Below are 18,274 nucleotides of genomic sequence, written 5' to 3'. Positions count from 1 at the left end.
TTCACACGTTGCAATATCCGCTTCCACGAATTGAGGATATTTTTGCCTCGCTATCTGGTGGTAAACGCTTCACCAAAATTGATCTAGCCCAGGCGTACTTGCAAATGGAGGTAGAAGAAGCTTCGAAACATTACCTTACGATTAACACCCATAAAGGTCTCTATCAATACAATCGGCTGGTGTTTGGAGTAGCCTCGGCTCCGGCTATCTGGCAAAGGGCGATGGATCAGGTCCTGCAAGGGATTCCAGGGACCCAGTGTTATTTGGACGACATCTTGGTCACGGGCGAAAATGACAGTGATCACCTCGCTAACTTGGAGAAGGTGCTTGCCAGATTAAAGGAACATGGGCTACGAGCTAATCGCCACAAGTGCGAGTTTTTCCAGAAACAGATCTCGTATTGCGGCCACGTCATCGATGAAGAGGGGTTACATAAGTCCCCTGACAAGATTAAGGCAGTAGTCAAGGCTCCAGCACCGGAAAATGTGTCACAACTGAGGTCGTTCCTCGGGCTGGTAAACTATTACCACAAGTTCTTACCAAATTTGTCTACGGTACTACACCCGCTGAGCACCCTACTGCAAACAGGGGTGCCATGGAAGTGGGATGACGAACGTAGACGAGCTTTCCAGAAGTGTAAAGAATTGATCACATCAAAAGAGGTGGTGGCCCATTTCAACCCAGCACTACCAATTCGTTTGGCAACTGTCTGTGTGGAGTTTGCACATTCTCCCCGTGTTTGCGTGGGTTTCCTCCGGGTGCTCCGGTTTCCTCCCACAGTCCAAAGATGTGCGGGTTAGGTTGATTGGCTATGATAAAAAAAATTGACCCTTAGTGTTAGGGGGATTAAATATGTGGGGTTACGGGGATCGGGTGGGATATGTGTCAGTGCAGGCTCGATGGGCCGAAATGGCCTCTATCTGCACTGTGGGGTTTCTGTGATTCTGTGATTCTGTGTGATGCATCACCCTACGGCATTGGAGCGGTGCTGTCGCACAAATTCCCAGACGGGTTGGAGAGGCCAGTGGCCTTTGCGTCTCGGTCACTAACCTCAGCCGAGCGCAACTATGCCCAGATTGACAGGGAGGCCCTCAGCCTAGTATGGGGAGTAAAAAAATTCAACCATTATCTGCATGGGCAGAAGTTCACCTTGCTGACTGACCACCAACCACTTGTCTCCATCTTTAATCCTAAGAATGGCGTGCCAGTAATGACTGCACAGCGGTTACAAAGATGGTCCCTGTTTCTAGGGGCGAATCAATATGAAATAGAATATAAAGGCACGAAACAGCATGGGAACGCTGATGGGCTATCGCGCCTGCCACTGCCTATGGTGGAGGAAGCACCAGCAGTGGACCCTATCGAGATATTTTATTCGTCGATAATTGAACGATTGCCAGTAACAAACGCGGATATAGAGAAGGAGACCCGCAATGATCCGACGCTGTCACGGGTATATGAATTGACGGTGAGGGGATGGCCAACACATGGCGTCTCACTGTTGCCAGCATTCTCATCCAGAAGAGAACAGCTGTCAGTATGCCAGGGGACAGTGATGTGTGGATCCAGAGTGGTGATTCCACCCAAGTTAAGGGAGAGAGTGCTGAAGGAGCTACATGAAGGGCATCTGGGGGGAGTGAAAATGAAAAGCCTTGCTCGGGCTTATGTGTGGTGGCCGGGAATCGATCAACAAATCGAAGACCTAACGAAGAGCTGCTTAGGATGCCAGAAGGTCCAAAATGCACCACCACATGCCCCTCTACACCCATGGGAGTGGCCCTCCTCTCCATGGCAACGGGTGCACATTGATTTCGCTGGTCCATTCATGGACTCAATGTTCTTAATAGCAGTGGATGCTCATTCAAAGTGGCCTGAGTTGATAAAGATGTCTTCAACCTCTACAGAGAAAACGATTGCAGTCCTATGGACCCATATTTGCCAGAAACGGTTTGCCAGAGCAGATCTGCTCTGATAATGGACCACAGTTTGTGTCCGACGAGTTCCAAAAATTCATGAAAAGGAATGGGGTAAGGCATTACACATCCGCCCCGTATCATCCAGCCACCAATGGATTGGCTGAGAGGTTCGTACAAACCTTTAAGAAGGCGATAAAGGCCATGTGCGACGAGGAAATTCCACTACAGCATAAGATGGACAATTTCTTATTAGCCTACCGAAACGCGACACATGCAGTTACCAACCAGACCCCGGCCATGATGTTCTTTAACAGAAGGTTGAGATCTCGTCTGGATTTGCTCAGACCAAATGTGCGAAGAAATGTTGAGGACAAACAATTCCAGCACATCAACGAGAAGCCGACAAGGAGCTTCAATGTAGGGCAACCAGTCTTGGCCCGTGACTATCGAACAGAGAAGTGGCAACCCGGAATGATATGTACAAGGCAGGGGCCATTAATGTACACAGTGGATGTCGGGGAGAACATTGTGAGACGCCACGTCGATCAGATCTTAGCGTCACAGGAAGGCGTCAACCCCATGTCTCGAGTACCTGGGGATGAACCCGACATACCGGTAGCATCTACTTCAGACCCAGTAGCAGTGGAACCCGATGAACTACCCGATGAAAAGGGGTCAGAATCGCCTCTGCACCAAGAACAAGAACCTCCGGAAAGGCGCTATCCCGAAAGGGTCAGGAAGCCGCCCCAAAGGCTGAATGTATAAATGAACTTTTTGTTATTGAATGTACATGTAAAAATGTAATTGTTATTTGAATATTAAGGGGGTATTATTAATCTAAAAAGGGAGGAATTGTAGTGTATGTGCTTTAAGTCAGAACTACTTTTTACAGCTACTGTATACTGTAGTACCGGCAGTAACCACACCGGTATATAAGCTGTGCGCATGCCTCTGTACTCCAGTCTAGAGATGACCCTCCTCCAGTAAAGACCTGTTGTTTGTTATATACAGTATCCGTGTAATTCTTTATCCACTGAACCACGGATCTAACAATCACCACTAACAAAATCACATGTTCAGGAGGTGCATGTTTTAAAGCTACGAGTTCCTTGATATTTGTTAGCAGCTCGTTAATTAATTACAGTGAAAAATGGACATTTCTCCCATTTTTAACAAAAGAGGAACATTTGGCCTTAAGACTTAAAAGTGAAAAGAGTCCATTCACCAGTAGTGTTATCCCTCATGTTAGCAACGTATCCCCATAAAAGTACAGTACACACTTTAAACTACATTTTGGCTTTTTTTCCAAAAAAGGCATATGGCTCTTTTAACTAACTTCCAAAAACACGATTCCACAGGGACCCATCAGCTAAGTGGCTCAAATACTAACGTGCTTCAATGATTCGCCCTTCCAAGTTTAAAGTTTGACAATCAGTTTACCAGTAGTCTGTTTTCCTTAATGACACAGAGCTGCTTGGCCCACTGCCCAAAACGCTTCTTCCTCAGCAGGAAGGCACAAATCCTGCAATCTTTCACCAAATCCATGGAGGCTTCCTCTGATGGCCACTGGTGGGTCAGCTGTTGACCTTTCCCGTCTTCCTCCTCATCATCGTAAGATTCATACGAGCTGCTCATCACATCTGAGTCGTTGTCTGCGTGAAGCAATTAGTACATTTGTCAATGAAGCATTACAATCTGCGGGGGATTCAGTAGCTCTGGTATGTTTTGACAAGTCACAGTTCAAAGGAGTGGTTGATTTTATAGTCTGCATTTTGATTAACCTGAATATACCTATTCTTTTGATCTTCTTCGTTCCTCTCCTATATTTGGGACACTCACCAAACTAACCCATTAGACCCTGATTCTACATTCTTTGTTCATTCAACACGAGTACTGAGTCAAATGGAACTGAGATCAACTTTCATTGAAAGAAATGTTTATCCTAATTAAATTTGCTTATTTTCTTAACATGATTTGTTCCTTGTGCTCAGCTGCATGAATAATTTTGCAAACAATATCAAGCATGACAACTCTGAGATAAAAAATCTCTTTGGTGCCAGAAATGCTGACTTTGCGATGCTAGAAGGCGCATGGATGGAAATGTGCATCTGTGAACATCAGTCGAAGATAAGATCAGACTCAGCCCCCATGGTCAAATAGTCTGTCAAAGTTTGCACATGAATAATGACCACTTGGGCAAGGTACTGGTCTGTGGATGCCACCGACAGAGCCATAGCCCAGAGTGGACCTTTTTACAAGAGGATGGGGCGGCCAGAAAATGAGCAAGAATAAGAAACAAAGACTGCCACATGAAGAATACCCTGTGTTCGTGCACTTGCTCCACAGACTGTATAAAGCAACCTTCCCGCAAAGAGTGGGGCCGAATCCAGGAGAGCTGTGCGGATGTAATGTGGGTTCAGCTGCTAGCAGGGAAAGTTCCGAGGCCACAGCGTCCACACCCACAGTGTTAATCCATCTTTTCCAGTTTCAGATGATGATGAACCTACTGCGTATTTCCAGCATTTCCTGTTTATAGTTCGTTTTTTTTGTAATTTGCAGTTGTTTTAAAATCTTAATTTTTGCTGAATATCACAGTTGAGGGGCATATCCTGTGTATTTTACAATGCTCACATTTCCACCAGGCAGTAAATCCTCATGATTTTGCGAAACCCTTTGAGAGAAGAGTCAGCGAACATGATGTGAATTCGGATGGAAACTACTCATCCTTCTAAATGTCATGTTGTGGGTATGACAGGCTCTTCTGCTGACTTCTCCGCTGCCATCATCAATACTGCTCTGTGATTATGCAGCCGGAGCCGCCTTCTCAGTCTTTTGCTCTCCCAGTGGAATGCTCCACTCTCTTCAAGTGTTACGCCTAACAACCCAGCTGAGAATTAGCCAATCTGCTGAAGGCGCCTGAGTTTGAATGACATCCAAATCCAGATTGAAACCAGGGGCTTTGCATGGTGGGGTGCCGTCACCACCATGGTGAGCCACGAGCTACCCATTTAACATAATTTTTAACATTTTAATTCTTTGTAAACCCACCACATGATATGGCGAACGATGAATCGTTTTCACCCAAATTCAAAATGGTGTTCACTGACTGTTCCTTCAGAGTTTTTGTAAAATAATGAAAAATATTGTTGGAAATTTGAACAACACAGGAAGAAATGAGTGATGGCCCTCTAATCCTCGGTAAAATAACTCCTGAAATCACCACAGTTCAAATCATGTTGTGAACCTATCAGGAATTAAAATAACTGAAATTGTAAAAAAAAACACTTTAAGTGGCAGACTCATCTCTGGCTGATAATAATGGTGGCAGCCCAAATTATTAAACACTCCCTGCTGAATAATTAGCCCACACTCCCAGCTGATTGAGCCTAGTGTGCTGGCAGTCAAGCTACAAATCCAGATAAAGCTGGCAAACACTGATTAGAAATACCATCAAATAATCTGCCACTACATCCTATTGTTATCCTGCAAAAAACATTTGGTTCTTATGGCCACCAAGAATGTGGGAAAGACACTAAGGCCCCGATCTTAATTTCGCGATGCGCTGGGAGTGGGGAATGGTGGGGGGAGGGGGTTTCTGATAGAGCGCGGGAAACCTGGAAGTGCAGAGCGTCTGTCAGCGGCTTTTTAACTTTGCCACCTTGTTATAATTCTACTTCCGGGTTTCCTGTCCAATCAGCGGCAGTGGGCGTAATGTGGACTCACATGACGCGACCTCAACTCCAGTATTTAAAGGGACAATCCAAACATGCAATTTGAAGGAGCTGGGAGTTGGGAAGAAAAGAGAAGCAAGTGGCAGAATGGAGTGCAGATGGGAAAAGGCTGCGCCTTGTTTCAGTGACTGGCACACATCACTGAAATGAGACAGCGCAGATTAACCACTTTGAGTACCGAATGTTTTTTGGCTTGCACGTTTTGTTAACTGTCAAAAATGTGCTGCTGGGGGCTGTGAGGAGTCGGAGAGAGATACTCTTCCCTATCAATGGGAGGAAGAAGCCTGCAGTGGAGACCAAGAAGGCATGGTTGGAAGTAACGGAGGAGGTCAGCAGCAGGAGTGTAGTGCCACGTTCCTGGATTCAGTGCAGAAAGCAATTTAATTACCTAAGCAGGTGAGTACAGTGGCACATTCACCTACATCCTGCTGTGCACGTCACCCCACACTCTCACTCTGCCTTCTCAAGCCTACTCCAGCACATCACTCCTCACACCCACTTATCTTGCATGTGCACCCATTCTTCTCTGTCTATGCACTTCCTTGCATCCCCATCTAGCCATCCACCACTGCCACTCACCCTCATCCTTATGCAATTTCATGCCTCTCCCTCATAGTCACCTTCACTAAATGCACTCCATCCATAGGATGAAGACATGCCATTAAAATCACTCATATGTCTCTTTTCCTCCTTGCAGGGCAAGAGAGCACAGGGAGAGGGAGTGAACCAGAGGGGGCCCTCCAAACATCTTGCAGCTGACAAGCGCAGAGGACGAGGCACTGGAGATCAGTGGAATGTTGGTGTCCCTGGCCATTAGAGATGGGGAGACTGGGAGCTCCCAGCTACCTGGTGACATCATTAAATAAAAACCACCCACATGTCATATGGCACTCAGTCATGTTGACTTGATTTCAACAGCAAGGGAAATATGATCATCTTCATAATGATAACTTGCAACATTCTTACGTGGCCAGACTAATTCATGTCTTTTATCTCCCACAGGGTCTTCACGCATACCGCAGCAGTTGGTGCAGATCACTGACGGCGATTCCTCAGAGGAGCCGAGTCCTTCTGAGGGTGCACCATGCAGACCATGCACCAGCTCAGATACTCACACTTCGGTGGGATCAGTAAGACAGATACTTGGGTTTTCACCTGGAGACTCATTTCACAAGTGAGCAAGAGCAGATGGTGGAGACAGGGACAGCAGTGGACAGTCCATGTCGGAGGGCACAGCCCTCTCCCAGCTCCGCTCAGCTGGACGCAGATGCTGTACCTCGAGGGCCGTCAATGAAGAGGAGAATCATTGAGCAGCAGCAGAGAATGTGCAATGCACTGACAGGCTTTCAAAGTAAAATCACCACGATTGCAGAGAGATTGGAGGAGTCCACCTCAAGCATGAGGGAGTGATGTTACAGGCCACTGAGATGATGTCTTCTTCCATGGATAGAGTGGCCAGCGCCATGGATCATCAAACCCTCCAATCAAATGAGTCCATGCACATCTTCAACACCACCGTGCAGACTCTGGAAACAAACATGTCTGTTACCTTAAACAGATTGACAGATACCTTACCCTTGGCCTTACAGGGCCACACTGATCTGCACCCAAGTGCTCTCCAGCAAAGTAGTAGCAGTGAAGCGTGGCTGGGTCATGAGAGGTACAATGGCGAAAGGGGTCATGGAAGTGGGTACTCTACTCAAAGCTCTTCAACTTCTCATCAACAGCCCACCTCTCAGTCAATAATCCATATGCTGCCTCATGTCCCAATGGCCGCATCAGCCCCTGCACAGGTGCAGGTGGAGCAGTCATGAGCTCCAAAACCCAGAGGATGTCAGCCAAGAGCACTTCAGCAGTCAGAGCAGGGATCTGAGCAGCCTGCCTCTACCTCTGCTGAAGCCACCCAGGTTGCACCATGTAGGAGTAGCAGAAAACAAAAGAGTAAGGCTTTGTAGTTGCACAAGGGTATGCACATGGGTGTCTGAGAAAATGTTGTTTGATAAGTTTTTGTTCTTTATTTAGCTCACATAAAAGCTATTCTTTTTCACCACTTTCCCATCTTGTCCATTCTTGGGTGCTGGGTGGTAAATGACCTTCTAGCTTGTTTGATGATGAATGTGAGGACATGAATTGATGGGGACCAATGGGGATGGTCAAGATTTGGTTGGTAGGTTGCAGGACTACTTTATGTCAGTGGCATTGTGGGGGGGGGGGAGGAGGGGGAAGTGGCCGTTACATTTTCTGGTGACATAGGTGCACTGGTGCAACCTAAGTGAGCCTTGCATTCATAAGGGCATCCTGGACAGCAATGTGAGCAGCTGGGGATGTATTGCCCTCATCACTCATCTCCTTTTCTTCCTCCTCCTCTCCGAATCATGAGGAGGATTTGAGCTCTTCACCTTGTTCCTTCTGCAGGTCCAGGACTCGCTGCAACATTGTGCAGAGCGCAGCACACCACAACCATTCTGGACACCCTGGCTGTTGTGTACTGAAGGGCACCTCCAGATCTGCCCAGGCACCTGCAGATCTGCCCAGGCACCTGAAGCGCACCTTCAGCATGCCGATGGCCTGTTCAATCATACATCTGGTGTGATATGGCTTCAGTGGTCGGATTTCTGATGGGTGTCATGAGCCAAGTTTGCAGTGGATATCCCTTGTTGCCTAGCAGCCACCCCTTGAGTCTGCTTCCAGGTGTGAAGAGATCAGGGAGCTTGAACGGCCACAGGATGAAAGCATTATGGCAGCTGCCTGGGAATCTGGTGCACACCTGCTTAAAGATCTTTTTGTGGTTGCACACCAGCTGCACATTGATGGAGTGGAAGTCCTTGCAGTTCATGGATAATCCTGGTTGTTCTGGGGTTGCCCAGATTGCCACGTGTTTGCAGTCGATGATGCCCTGCACCTATGAGAAGCCAGCCAGAGCCTCAAAGCCAAGCGCCCGCTCATTCTGACTGGCATCATCGCAGGCAAAGTTAGCATAATTGTCCTGGCAAACAACTCATCAGCCATCTGTCTTATGTATCTGTGCGCGGCCAACTGGGAGATCTTGCATATGTCTGCGGCAGAGCCCTGGAAGGATCTGGAGGCAAAAAAGTTGAGGGCGGTGGTGACTTTGTTTGGTAATGCATGACCACCAGGTTCAGCAGACAGCAGGTCTTCTTCTAGGAGGCTGCAGATGTCTGACATCACCTGATGTGACATCCTGAGCTTCCTGAGACACACCAAAGAAACTGATCCTCTGCTTGTAGACCCTGTTTCATGGGTAATGCCTCCTGCAAGCTGCACCTCTCTGCTGGTCCCCTCTTTGCTGTGAGCAACAGGCTGCTGCGGGTGCTGCTGCGGGTGCTGTTGGTGGTCATCTTGGTCCTCATCTGAGGTCCAATCTAAGGAAGCATAAGTGGCCCCCATCCTGATGTGATAGAGCAAACCTCTAAATTGTACAAAGTCACCTCTCAGCAAAAGTACTGAAAATAAACCCTTTCCCACTAGCAGGTAAGAAAGCAGCTGTGAGTACTGAGTATTTATTGGTATCTTTGCCTGAGATTGCTTCAGCCCCATCAACTGCCACTGTGTACTCGCCTTGGTATCACTGGCGAGTTTCAGGAAGCCTGGGAAACACGTGGACAGACGTTAAAGTGAAAACATTAGTGTCTTCCGGGTGGGGATCTTGTGGGAAAAAAAGACGCACATTGCGGAGTTAAAACTGTGGAGTTAATACTGTTGAGTCTGAACTTCCTCTCCACTGCTTACGAAACCCGCCCCTGTAAATATCAGAGCCAATCTTTTTAAAATGTCTCCAATATTTGATTAAAATAAAGAAACACTTATGCAGCAACAATCTTCCAACCTAGTATACTGTATTTGTTGCTCTACATTGGTGAAACCGAACACAAATTGAGTGATTCCTTTGCTGAACACCTCCATTCTGTTTGCAAGTGTGATCTTGAGCTCCCTGTCACTTGACATTTCAATTCTCCATCCCATTCCTATTCTGACCCCTCAATTTTTTGGCCTTCTACACTGTTCCAGCGAGGCTTAAAGTAAGCATGAGGAACAGCTTCTCATCTTTCTATTAGGCACATTGCAAACATCTGGCCTTAACACTGACTAACAATTTCAGACCTCAATTAAAGCTCCCATTTTCTCTCTGACAGCCAGACGCTGCAATGTGGGATGAGTGTGCCGGTATTTCCGGGGATGGGGGAGAGCGGTGATTTGTACTTGGGGTGGGCACTCTGTCGGAACACCACTGGTGGGGTGGCCTGCACTGTGTCTACCTACTTCCTTTTCCCCTTCTTCCACCAGACTCCCAGGCCACTGCAGCCTGCTCTGCTTTGTGGTGTTTCATGCTTCACTTTCTACCTATTCTCGTATATGTCTTTCATTTCTTTGATTTCTCTCATTCTGTTTCCTTTTGTCTCCGGCTAATATCACCTCTGTCATTTAATCACTTCCTTTCTCCACCCAAACACTTCACGGGTCATTCTATTTCTTTTCCTGTGTCCCTCACTTGATATTTTTCTCCCCTTCCCCTTTCCCTTGTTGTGTTCCTTTGTAAATGCTGCTGATCTGTAATATCTCCTGGACTTGAGGAAGGCCCAAAGCCCTGAAACGTTGACTGCTGCTATTCCACAGATGCTGCCTGATCTGCTGAGTATTTCCAGCTATTTCTGTTTTTATTTTGAGCAATCCACACTTTTTGCTCTGAATTCGAAGACCCGCATTTGTCAGCACTGGAACCAGCTTATTTCTGGCAACGGTTGAAGTATTTTATGTGAAGTTATATTGGGAAGACTTTCCTGGTAGCTGACTTAAGAAGATGCACACTAATTTTGTAATTCTTTGTTTACGGAGGAATCCCAATGTAAGCTCTCCATTACAAGCATCCTTAACGTCCGGGAATATTTGGTTTGAATATTCATGATGTGCAGCCAAGGCTCATCACTGATATATTCTGGGCTGAATACTTCCTTTCCATTAATAAATGCCTCCTCTATTGCTCAGCAATCTGATGTGTCTTAGACTTGGCAGCAAAATGGTGTAATAGTTAAGTTGAGGCTTGAGCTGTTGGCTGAGATCAGTGTCTCATGGATGCCACTCAATGAATTTAAAAAGCTGACATCATGAGTTCCTTCTAAAACATAAGATACAAGTCACAACAAACCATGTAATGCCTTACACTCATAATTATTTATACTGAAGACTTGTTATGTAACTGAACAATAAAAGAAGGAAATGTTATGTAACTACATGAATGCTTATGTTCTCCAATGATCCTGGTAATTGGGTAATTATTGTCAGCATCTTCATAGTAGCCATCCTCGATAGAATTTGGAGGACTGGAACTGTCTGGGGGAAAAAAAAGGAAAATATACTAAATTAGAAAAAGATCTCTCATTTTTTTAAACTTAAAACAGTGCTGATCGTGTTGACTAACTAAAGTGGCACAGGTTTAGATGAACAAAAAAGGAAAGAAAAGAAAGACTAGCACCTTTCACAATCCCAGGATGTCCCAAAGCACTTTACAGCCAAGGAATTACTTTTGAACTGTAGACACTGTTATAATGTAGGAAACGCGGCAACCAAATTGTGCACACCAAGGTCCCACAAACAGCAATGTAAAAATCTCAAACAATTCCACTGGGTTACTGGGACATTACTTGTTTCTGTTATAACCATGCTGATGACTTTTTGAGGGCCTTGTGGTCTTTAAATGAATGCTGATTGCCTGTTAAATATTTTTGACCATTTTGCCCTCCAACAATGTTTGACTGGTGTATTATTCTACATTCATGTCTTACTCCTTATTTGAATAATGTGATCCCCTATCTTTCAGTCCTCAAGTACGTCCTTTTATTTATGCAGTTCCTAAAATATTAATAGGGCCTTATTATTTCTCACTCATTTCCTTGAGGATTATTATTATTTCAAGTGCCTTATAGATATTTAACTATTTGATTTTTTCATAACACATTTTTACTGATATTATAAAGTCCTGTACCAATTTAACTAGGTTTGAAATTTGTCCACAATATATATGAACACTGGTATGGAGAATTTATTAAACACATCTGTATTTTACTGATTCCCTCAACATTTCTTTCTAAAGGGGGCATCCCAGAATTTTCTTTTTTGCCAATTTTCTGCCATCCCCCTCTCATGATAGCGCTGACTTCTTGCTGGGGTACACTTCCACAGGTGCTGGTTGCATTCCAGTACCTTACCCAAGTAGTCATTCTGCATTAGCTAGCTTAGCTTTGGTAGGCTATTCTACCATGAGGGCATCACTGTTGAGCCCATTCCTCTCCTTAACTGATATCTACATGTACACGTTTTCCATTAGTAAATCACTGGGTAGCAATCAGGAGCAGGAACCTTTGGTCTCCCTTGCCCAGGGAGGCCGAGGACAACTGTGTTTCCCCAGCTGAGATCAGCTAGCTCAGCACAGACTGGGAATCAAATCTGCAACTAGTCGTTATGGCTCAGTCACAATTTTTAAAAAATAATTGAAGCCATCAGAACTGTTCTCTTGTAAATATTTCTACCCAATTTATAACTTAAAGAACTTATCAGATCTTATAACTTAAACAAAATTACCTTTTTCCTGCTATTAGCAATTCTAATTTGTATAACCTTCTTGCGACTAATACTCATTTTGGTTTGGCTATGTGATAGTCGCATGACTTAAACAAGTATAGGATAATGTAAAGTGAATAATGGATATAGGAGTAGGTTCACACCTGACTTTACTGCAGAATCCTGGTTAGCAATTAATGAAACAAAACACAACCTCTTGGCTTAAACAGAGGAAAGCAAGGACCTGCAAGGCACAGTTCACTCCTCACTAGATTTTCTGTAAGGGTTTTTCCCTACATAGCTCTTTGAGGCTATTGTATTTCAGAACCACTTCTCATCCCATTCTATAATGAAATCTAGAACTTGTAAGTCCCCATTTCCAGATTGCCACATTTAGCCAATGGAAACACAATGCGGGACAAAATCTAAAAACAGCATGAATAATGTTGTCATGGTAACCTGCATTAAAATCTCATCTTAGTTACATCTCATGTGATTGCTGCACATTATCTCTTTAAGCCTGATTGTTACGAGCATACCATTTGTACAATAATGCAAAGATTTTGTGTGTTGGTTATTGATAAAACATATGCAATATTTTTAAGGCAGATGAAAACAATATTAGAAGGATGGGACAATTTGCAGGTGGAGAGAAGTTTTCATGCCAACACACTGAGAGAAATCACTTGAGGATAGTTGCGGCATTTTCAAATCAAAATATATATGAGGTTGCATTTCTTATTCCATGCGCCCCCCCCCCCCACAAGAGCAATATAAATGAAAAATGTCATGCTTTGTTCTCTGACTGCAACACATTCATCAAAAGCCACAATGCTATGCTTCCTTTGTGATTTTAAACAATCCCATTCCCTTACAAAATAGCATGCATCATTCCAAACTTAAAAAGCTGACACTACAAACAAGAAATAAATTAAACCATGACTCACTCACTCATTTGTTCTTGTTTTTTTTAACTTACCTAGGTATTTCCTTAGATGTTAAGCTAGCAAGGCTGGATGCAATGGGATTAAAGATGAAGGAAACATAAATCTTCTAAAGTCAGTGAATATCTCCGAGTTCCAGCCTGACTTAGCTGATATTACAGTTCTGTCCATCATTGTCCAGAAAGAACAATATAGCTGGACCCAAACTGCATGGGAAGGATATCTTTGGATAGCTAAAAGATCTTCAAGAATATCACGATTCTTTTGGTAAGCACCCAAGAATATCACGATTCTTTTGGTAAGCACCCTGAAGCTGTGTTACAGATACTCTTCATTACTAAAATAGAGAAAGTGGAAGCAGGTGAGAGATATCCTGGGGCTATGGCCTTCCCCTAATAATAGTTTGTAACACTTACATTCTTAGGTATCAGGTTAAAAACTATTCAATGGATTAATCAGCCCAACACCATAAATCATATATTCCATCGTTACACTACTAGGGATTGAACCTTTACAACAAACTACCAGGAGCAGTAATTGAAACTTTATGGAATGAACTTTTTAGTGGGTCACATCAATACTGCCCAGTTTCCCAGTGTGTTCATTTGCCTCTGGCTGATGAGCCATTTTGAACTGGGACCTGAATCACTAGTTAATGGTTTACCATCTGTGCAGGCAGATTATGTTAAGTATCAAGAACTGGCATTAAAATGAAGCCAGATCCAAAATTTTGCATTGTCAGAATTGGTGTGGTGATAAGGTCAAACCAAAGCAGCCCTGATCATTTTACCAGCCAGTACATTTTTTTCACATTTCTTCCTGGACAGGACAGGAATGTGTGCTCAATGGGGTAGAATTTCATCCATCCATGTGAAATCACAGCAATCGGGGTTAAAGGGATACTGAAAGATTTTGATTTAAAAATAAATATTTCTAGCTAGAACTTTGGTCCAAGTCTAGATCTCACTGCTGGTGTTATCGCAAACTTCAAGCTTTACAATGCTCATTGACAACCCACAAGAAATGTACACACTAAATTGAATTTCCAAAGTTCTGGACTAATGATCCAGAGACACGAGTTCAAATCCCACCACGGCAGCTGGGGAATTTAAATTCAGTTAATTAAATAAATCTGGAATAAAAAGCTAGGATCAGTAATGGTAACCATGAAACTATCGGATTGTCGTAAAAATCCATCTGGTTCACGAATGTCCTTTAGGGAAGGAAATCTGCCATCCTTACCTGGTCTGGCCTATATGTGACTCCAGACCCACAGCAATGCGGTTGACTCTTAACTGCCCTCTGAAATGGCCTAGCAAGTCACTCAGTTGTAACATACCGCTACGAAACACAATAATAAGAATGAAACCGGACAGACCACGCGGCATCGACCTTGGCACCGGCAATGGCACACCCAGCCCAGTCGACCCTGCAAAGTCCTCCTCACCAACATCTGGGGACTTCTGCCAAAATTGGGGAACTGTCTCACAGACTAGTCAAGCAACAGTCTGACATAGTCATACTAACAGAATCATACCTTTCAGCCAATGTCCCAAACTCCTCCATCACCATCCCTGGGTATGTCCTGTCCCATCAGGGCAGACCCACCAGGGGTGGCGGCACAGTGGTGTACAGTCGGGAAGGAGTGGCCCTGGGAATCCTCAACATTGACTCCGAACCCCCTAAAGTCTCATGGCTTCAGGTCAAGCATGGGCAAGGAAACCTCCTGCTGATTACCACCCACCGCCCTCCCTCAGCTGATGAATCAGTACTCCTCCATGTTGAACACCACTTGGAAGAAGCACTGAGAGTAGCAAGGGCACAGAATGTACTCTGGGTGGGGGACTTCAATGTTCATCACTAAGAGTGGCTCGGTAGCACCACTACTGACCGAGCTGGCCGAGTCCTGAAGGACATAGCTGCCAGTCTGGGTCTGCGACAGGTGTTGAGAGAACCAACACGAGGGAAAAACCTACTTGACCTCGTCCTCACCAATCTACCTGTCACAGATGCATCTGTCCATGACAGTATTGGTAGCAGTGACCACTGCACAGTCATTGTGGAGACAAAGTCCCGTCTTCACACTGAGGACACCCTCCATCGTGTTGTGTGGTACTACCAGCGTGCTAAATGGGATAGATTCCGAACAGATCTAGCAGTTCAAAACTGGGCATCCATGAGGCACTGTGGGCCATCAGCAGCAGCAGAATTGTATTCCACCACAATCTGTAAACTCATGGCCCGCCATATCCCTCACTCTACCATTACCATCGAGCCAGGTGACCAACACTGGTTCAACAAGGAGTGTAGAAGAGCATGCCAGGAGAAGTACCAGGCATACCTAAAAATGAAGTGCCAACCTGGGGAAGCTGCAACACAGGACTACAAGCAGCTAAAAAGCGGAAGCAGCATACTATAGACAGGGCTAAGCGATCCCACAATCAACGGGTCAGATGAAAGCTCTGCAGTCCTGCCATATCCAGTCATGAATGGTGGTGGACCATTAAACAACTAATGGAGGGGAGGAGGCTCCATGAATATCCCCATCCCAATGATGGTGGAGCCCAGCATGTGAGTGCAAAAGACAAGGCTGAAGCATTTGCAACCATCTTCAGCCAGAAGTGCCGAGTGGATGATCCATATCGGCCTCCTCTTGAGGTCCCCACCATCACAGAAGCCAGTCTTCAGCCAATTTGATTCACTCCACGTGATATCAAGAAACGGCTGAGCGCACTGGATACAGCAAAGGCTATGGGCCCCGACAACATCCCGCTATCGCGCTGAAGACTTGTGTACCAGAACTAGCCATGCCTCTAGCCAAGCTGTGAGAACTCTGGCAGCTATCCGACAATGTGGAAAACTGCCCAGGTGTGTCCTGTCCACAAAAGGCAGAACAAATCCAATCCGGCCAATTAACGCCCCATCAACCATCAGCAAAGTGATGGAAGGTGTTGTCGACAGTGCTATCAAGCAGCACTTACTCACCAATAACCTGCTCACTGATGCACAGTTTGGGTTCCGTTAAGTCCCCTCGGCTCCTGACCTCATTACAGCCTTGGTCCAAACATGGACAAAGGAGCTGAATTCCAGAGGTGAGGTGAGAGTGACGACCCTTGAAATCAAGGCAGCATTTGTCCGATTGTGACATCAATGAGCCCTAGTAAAACTGAAGTCAATGGGAATCGAGGGGAAAACTGTCCATTGGCTGGAGTCATACCTAGCACAAAGGAAGATGGTTGCGGTGGTTGAAAGTCAAGCTTCACAGCCCCAGAACATCGCTGCAGGGGTTCCTCAGGGCATTGTCCTAGGCCCAACCATCTTCAGCTGCTTCATCAATGACCTTCCCTCCAACATAAGGTCAGAAATGGGGATGTTTGCTGATGACTGCACAGTGTTCACCGCCATTCACAACTCCTCAGATAATGAAGCAGTCCATACCCGCAAGCAGCAAGACCTAGATGACGTTCAGGCTTGGGCTGATAAGTGGCAGGTAACATTCACGCCACAGAAGTGCCAGGCAATGACTATCTCCAACAAGCAAGAATCTAATCCCCACCCCTTGACATTCAATGGCATTACCATTGCCAAATCCCCCACTATCAACATCCTGGGGGTCACCATTGACCAGAAACATAACTGGACCAGCCACATAAATACTGTGGCAACAAGAGCAAGTCAGAGGCTAGGTATTCTGCGGCGAGTGTCTCACCTCCTGACTCCCCAAAGCCTTTCCACCATCTACAAGGCACAAGTAAGGAGTGTGATGGAATACTCTCCACTTGCCTGGATGAGTGCAGCTCCAGCAACACTCAAGAAGCTCGACCCCATCCAGGGCAAAGCAGCCTGCTTGATTGGCACCCCATCTACCACCTTAAACATTCACTCCCTCCACCACCGCGTACTGTGGCTGCAGTGTGTACCAGCTACAAGATGCACTGCAGCAACTCGGCAAGGCTTCTTCGGCAGCACCTCCCAAACCCGCGACCTCTTCCACCTAGAAGGACAAGGGCAGCAGGTGCAAGGGAACACCATCACCTCCAAGTCACACACCATCCTGACTTAGAAGTATATTGCCGATCCTTCAGCGTCTCTGGGTCAAAATCCTGGAACTCCCTCCCTAGCAGCACTGTGGGAGTACCTTCACCATACGGACTGCAGCGGTTCAAGAAGGTGGCTCACCACCACCTGCTCAGGGGCAATTAGGGATGGGCAATAAATGCTGGCCTTGCCAGCGATGCCCAGATCCCATAAACGAATTTAAAAAATGCTACACCACTCATCAAGCAGCTGCAATAAGACAGCTTGTCTTGCGCTAGGTGATTGGTTAGTAGCTCATGTTTAATTGAGTACTGAACTTCATTTTCGAACTTTGAAAGTACTCATGGTTTCTATCACAAAACAGCTGCAAAAAAATGGATTCCCCAACTGATATAAATTGGGAATTAATTTTCTAAACAGCATCATTAGATCAAGAATTAATTTACTGGCCCTGAATTTCTATAGGGTTCTGTCAATCTCCTGCTGGAGAATTCCCATGGATAATCCAGGGGATTGTTTTATTTCTGATGCAAACATTTGTCATACTATCGTCACTAGAGTAAAAATCGCACTGAGCAAGGAGTTAGCATTTCAGGCAGTCTGATGCAATGGACACAATCGCTTTTATATAGATAAGAAATTCAAGCAAAATTCACTTTACAGTCATTACAATCCTTGGGAGAGAAAAAGTACAAATGTTTTAGTTGTTCATTTATGGGATAGATCCTATCTTAGCTACTGAGAGAAACGCAAAGCCTCAGAGAATATTTCAGGCAGCCTTTCTAAAGCTATTATCTTATATGATAACATTAAATCTGTTGCTTCATCCACAACCTGATTAACAAAAATCCAATTTGCTGTGTGGAATCGAGATCTACAGTGGTAATTACAAAGGTGACCATCTGTTCAGTACAAGCTTATTTTGATGACCAGGGACATCAGTGTGAAAGTAAACCTTTTGCAAAAGAGTTTAAATACAACACAGATTGTAGGTTACTGTAGCTCGGAAATGGACTATTACTGAGAAATGGGGTATTCTGTGGTTTATTTATGATACTGCTTACATTAC

At 45.1% G+C, this 18,274-nt stretch overlaps 1 protein-coding gene across 1 annotated transcript in view; it reads right to left on the bottom strand.

Moving 5' to 3' along the window:
• afap1l1a (actin filament associated protein 1-like 1a) overlaps positions 1-18,274 on the bottom strand; it is a 161,152-nt gene that overhangs the window by 108,661 nt on the left and 34,217 nt on the right. Inside the window, exons 6-7 of the mRNA XM_085996172.1 lie at positions 10,898-10,996; positions 3,357-3,568 (exon numbers count right to left, since the gene is read on the bottom strand). Of these exons, the coding sequence (XP_085852298.1) occupies positions 3,357-3,568; positions 10,898-10,996 (311 nt within the window). The remainder of the gene's footprint in view (positions 1-3,356; positions 3,569-10,897; positions 10,997-18,274) is intronic.

Source organism: Somniosus microcephalus, chromosome 8 (genome assembly GCF_052327205.1).
Source record: "Somniosus microcephalus isolate GS21.2 chromosome 8, FLI_Smic_1.0, whole genome shotgun sequence".
NCBI lineage: Eukaryota > Metazoa > Chordata > Chondrichthyes > Squaliformes > Somniosidae > Somniosus > Somniosus microcephalus.
Note: the sequence above shows the minus strand (reverse complement) of the source record. Positions and strands in the feature narration are given on the sequence as shown.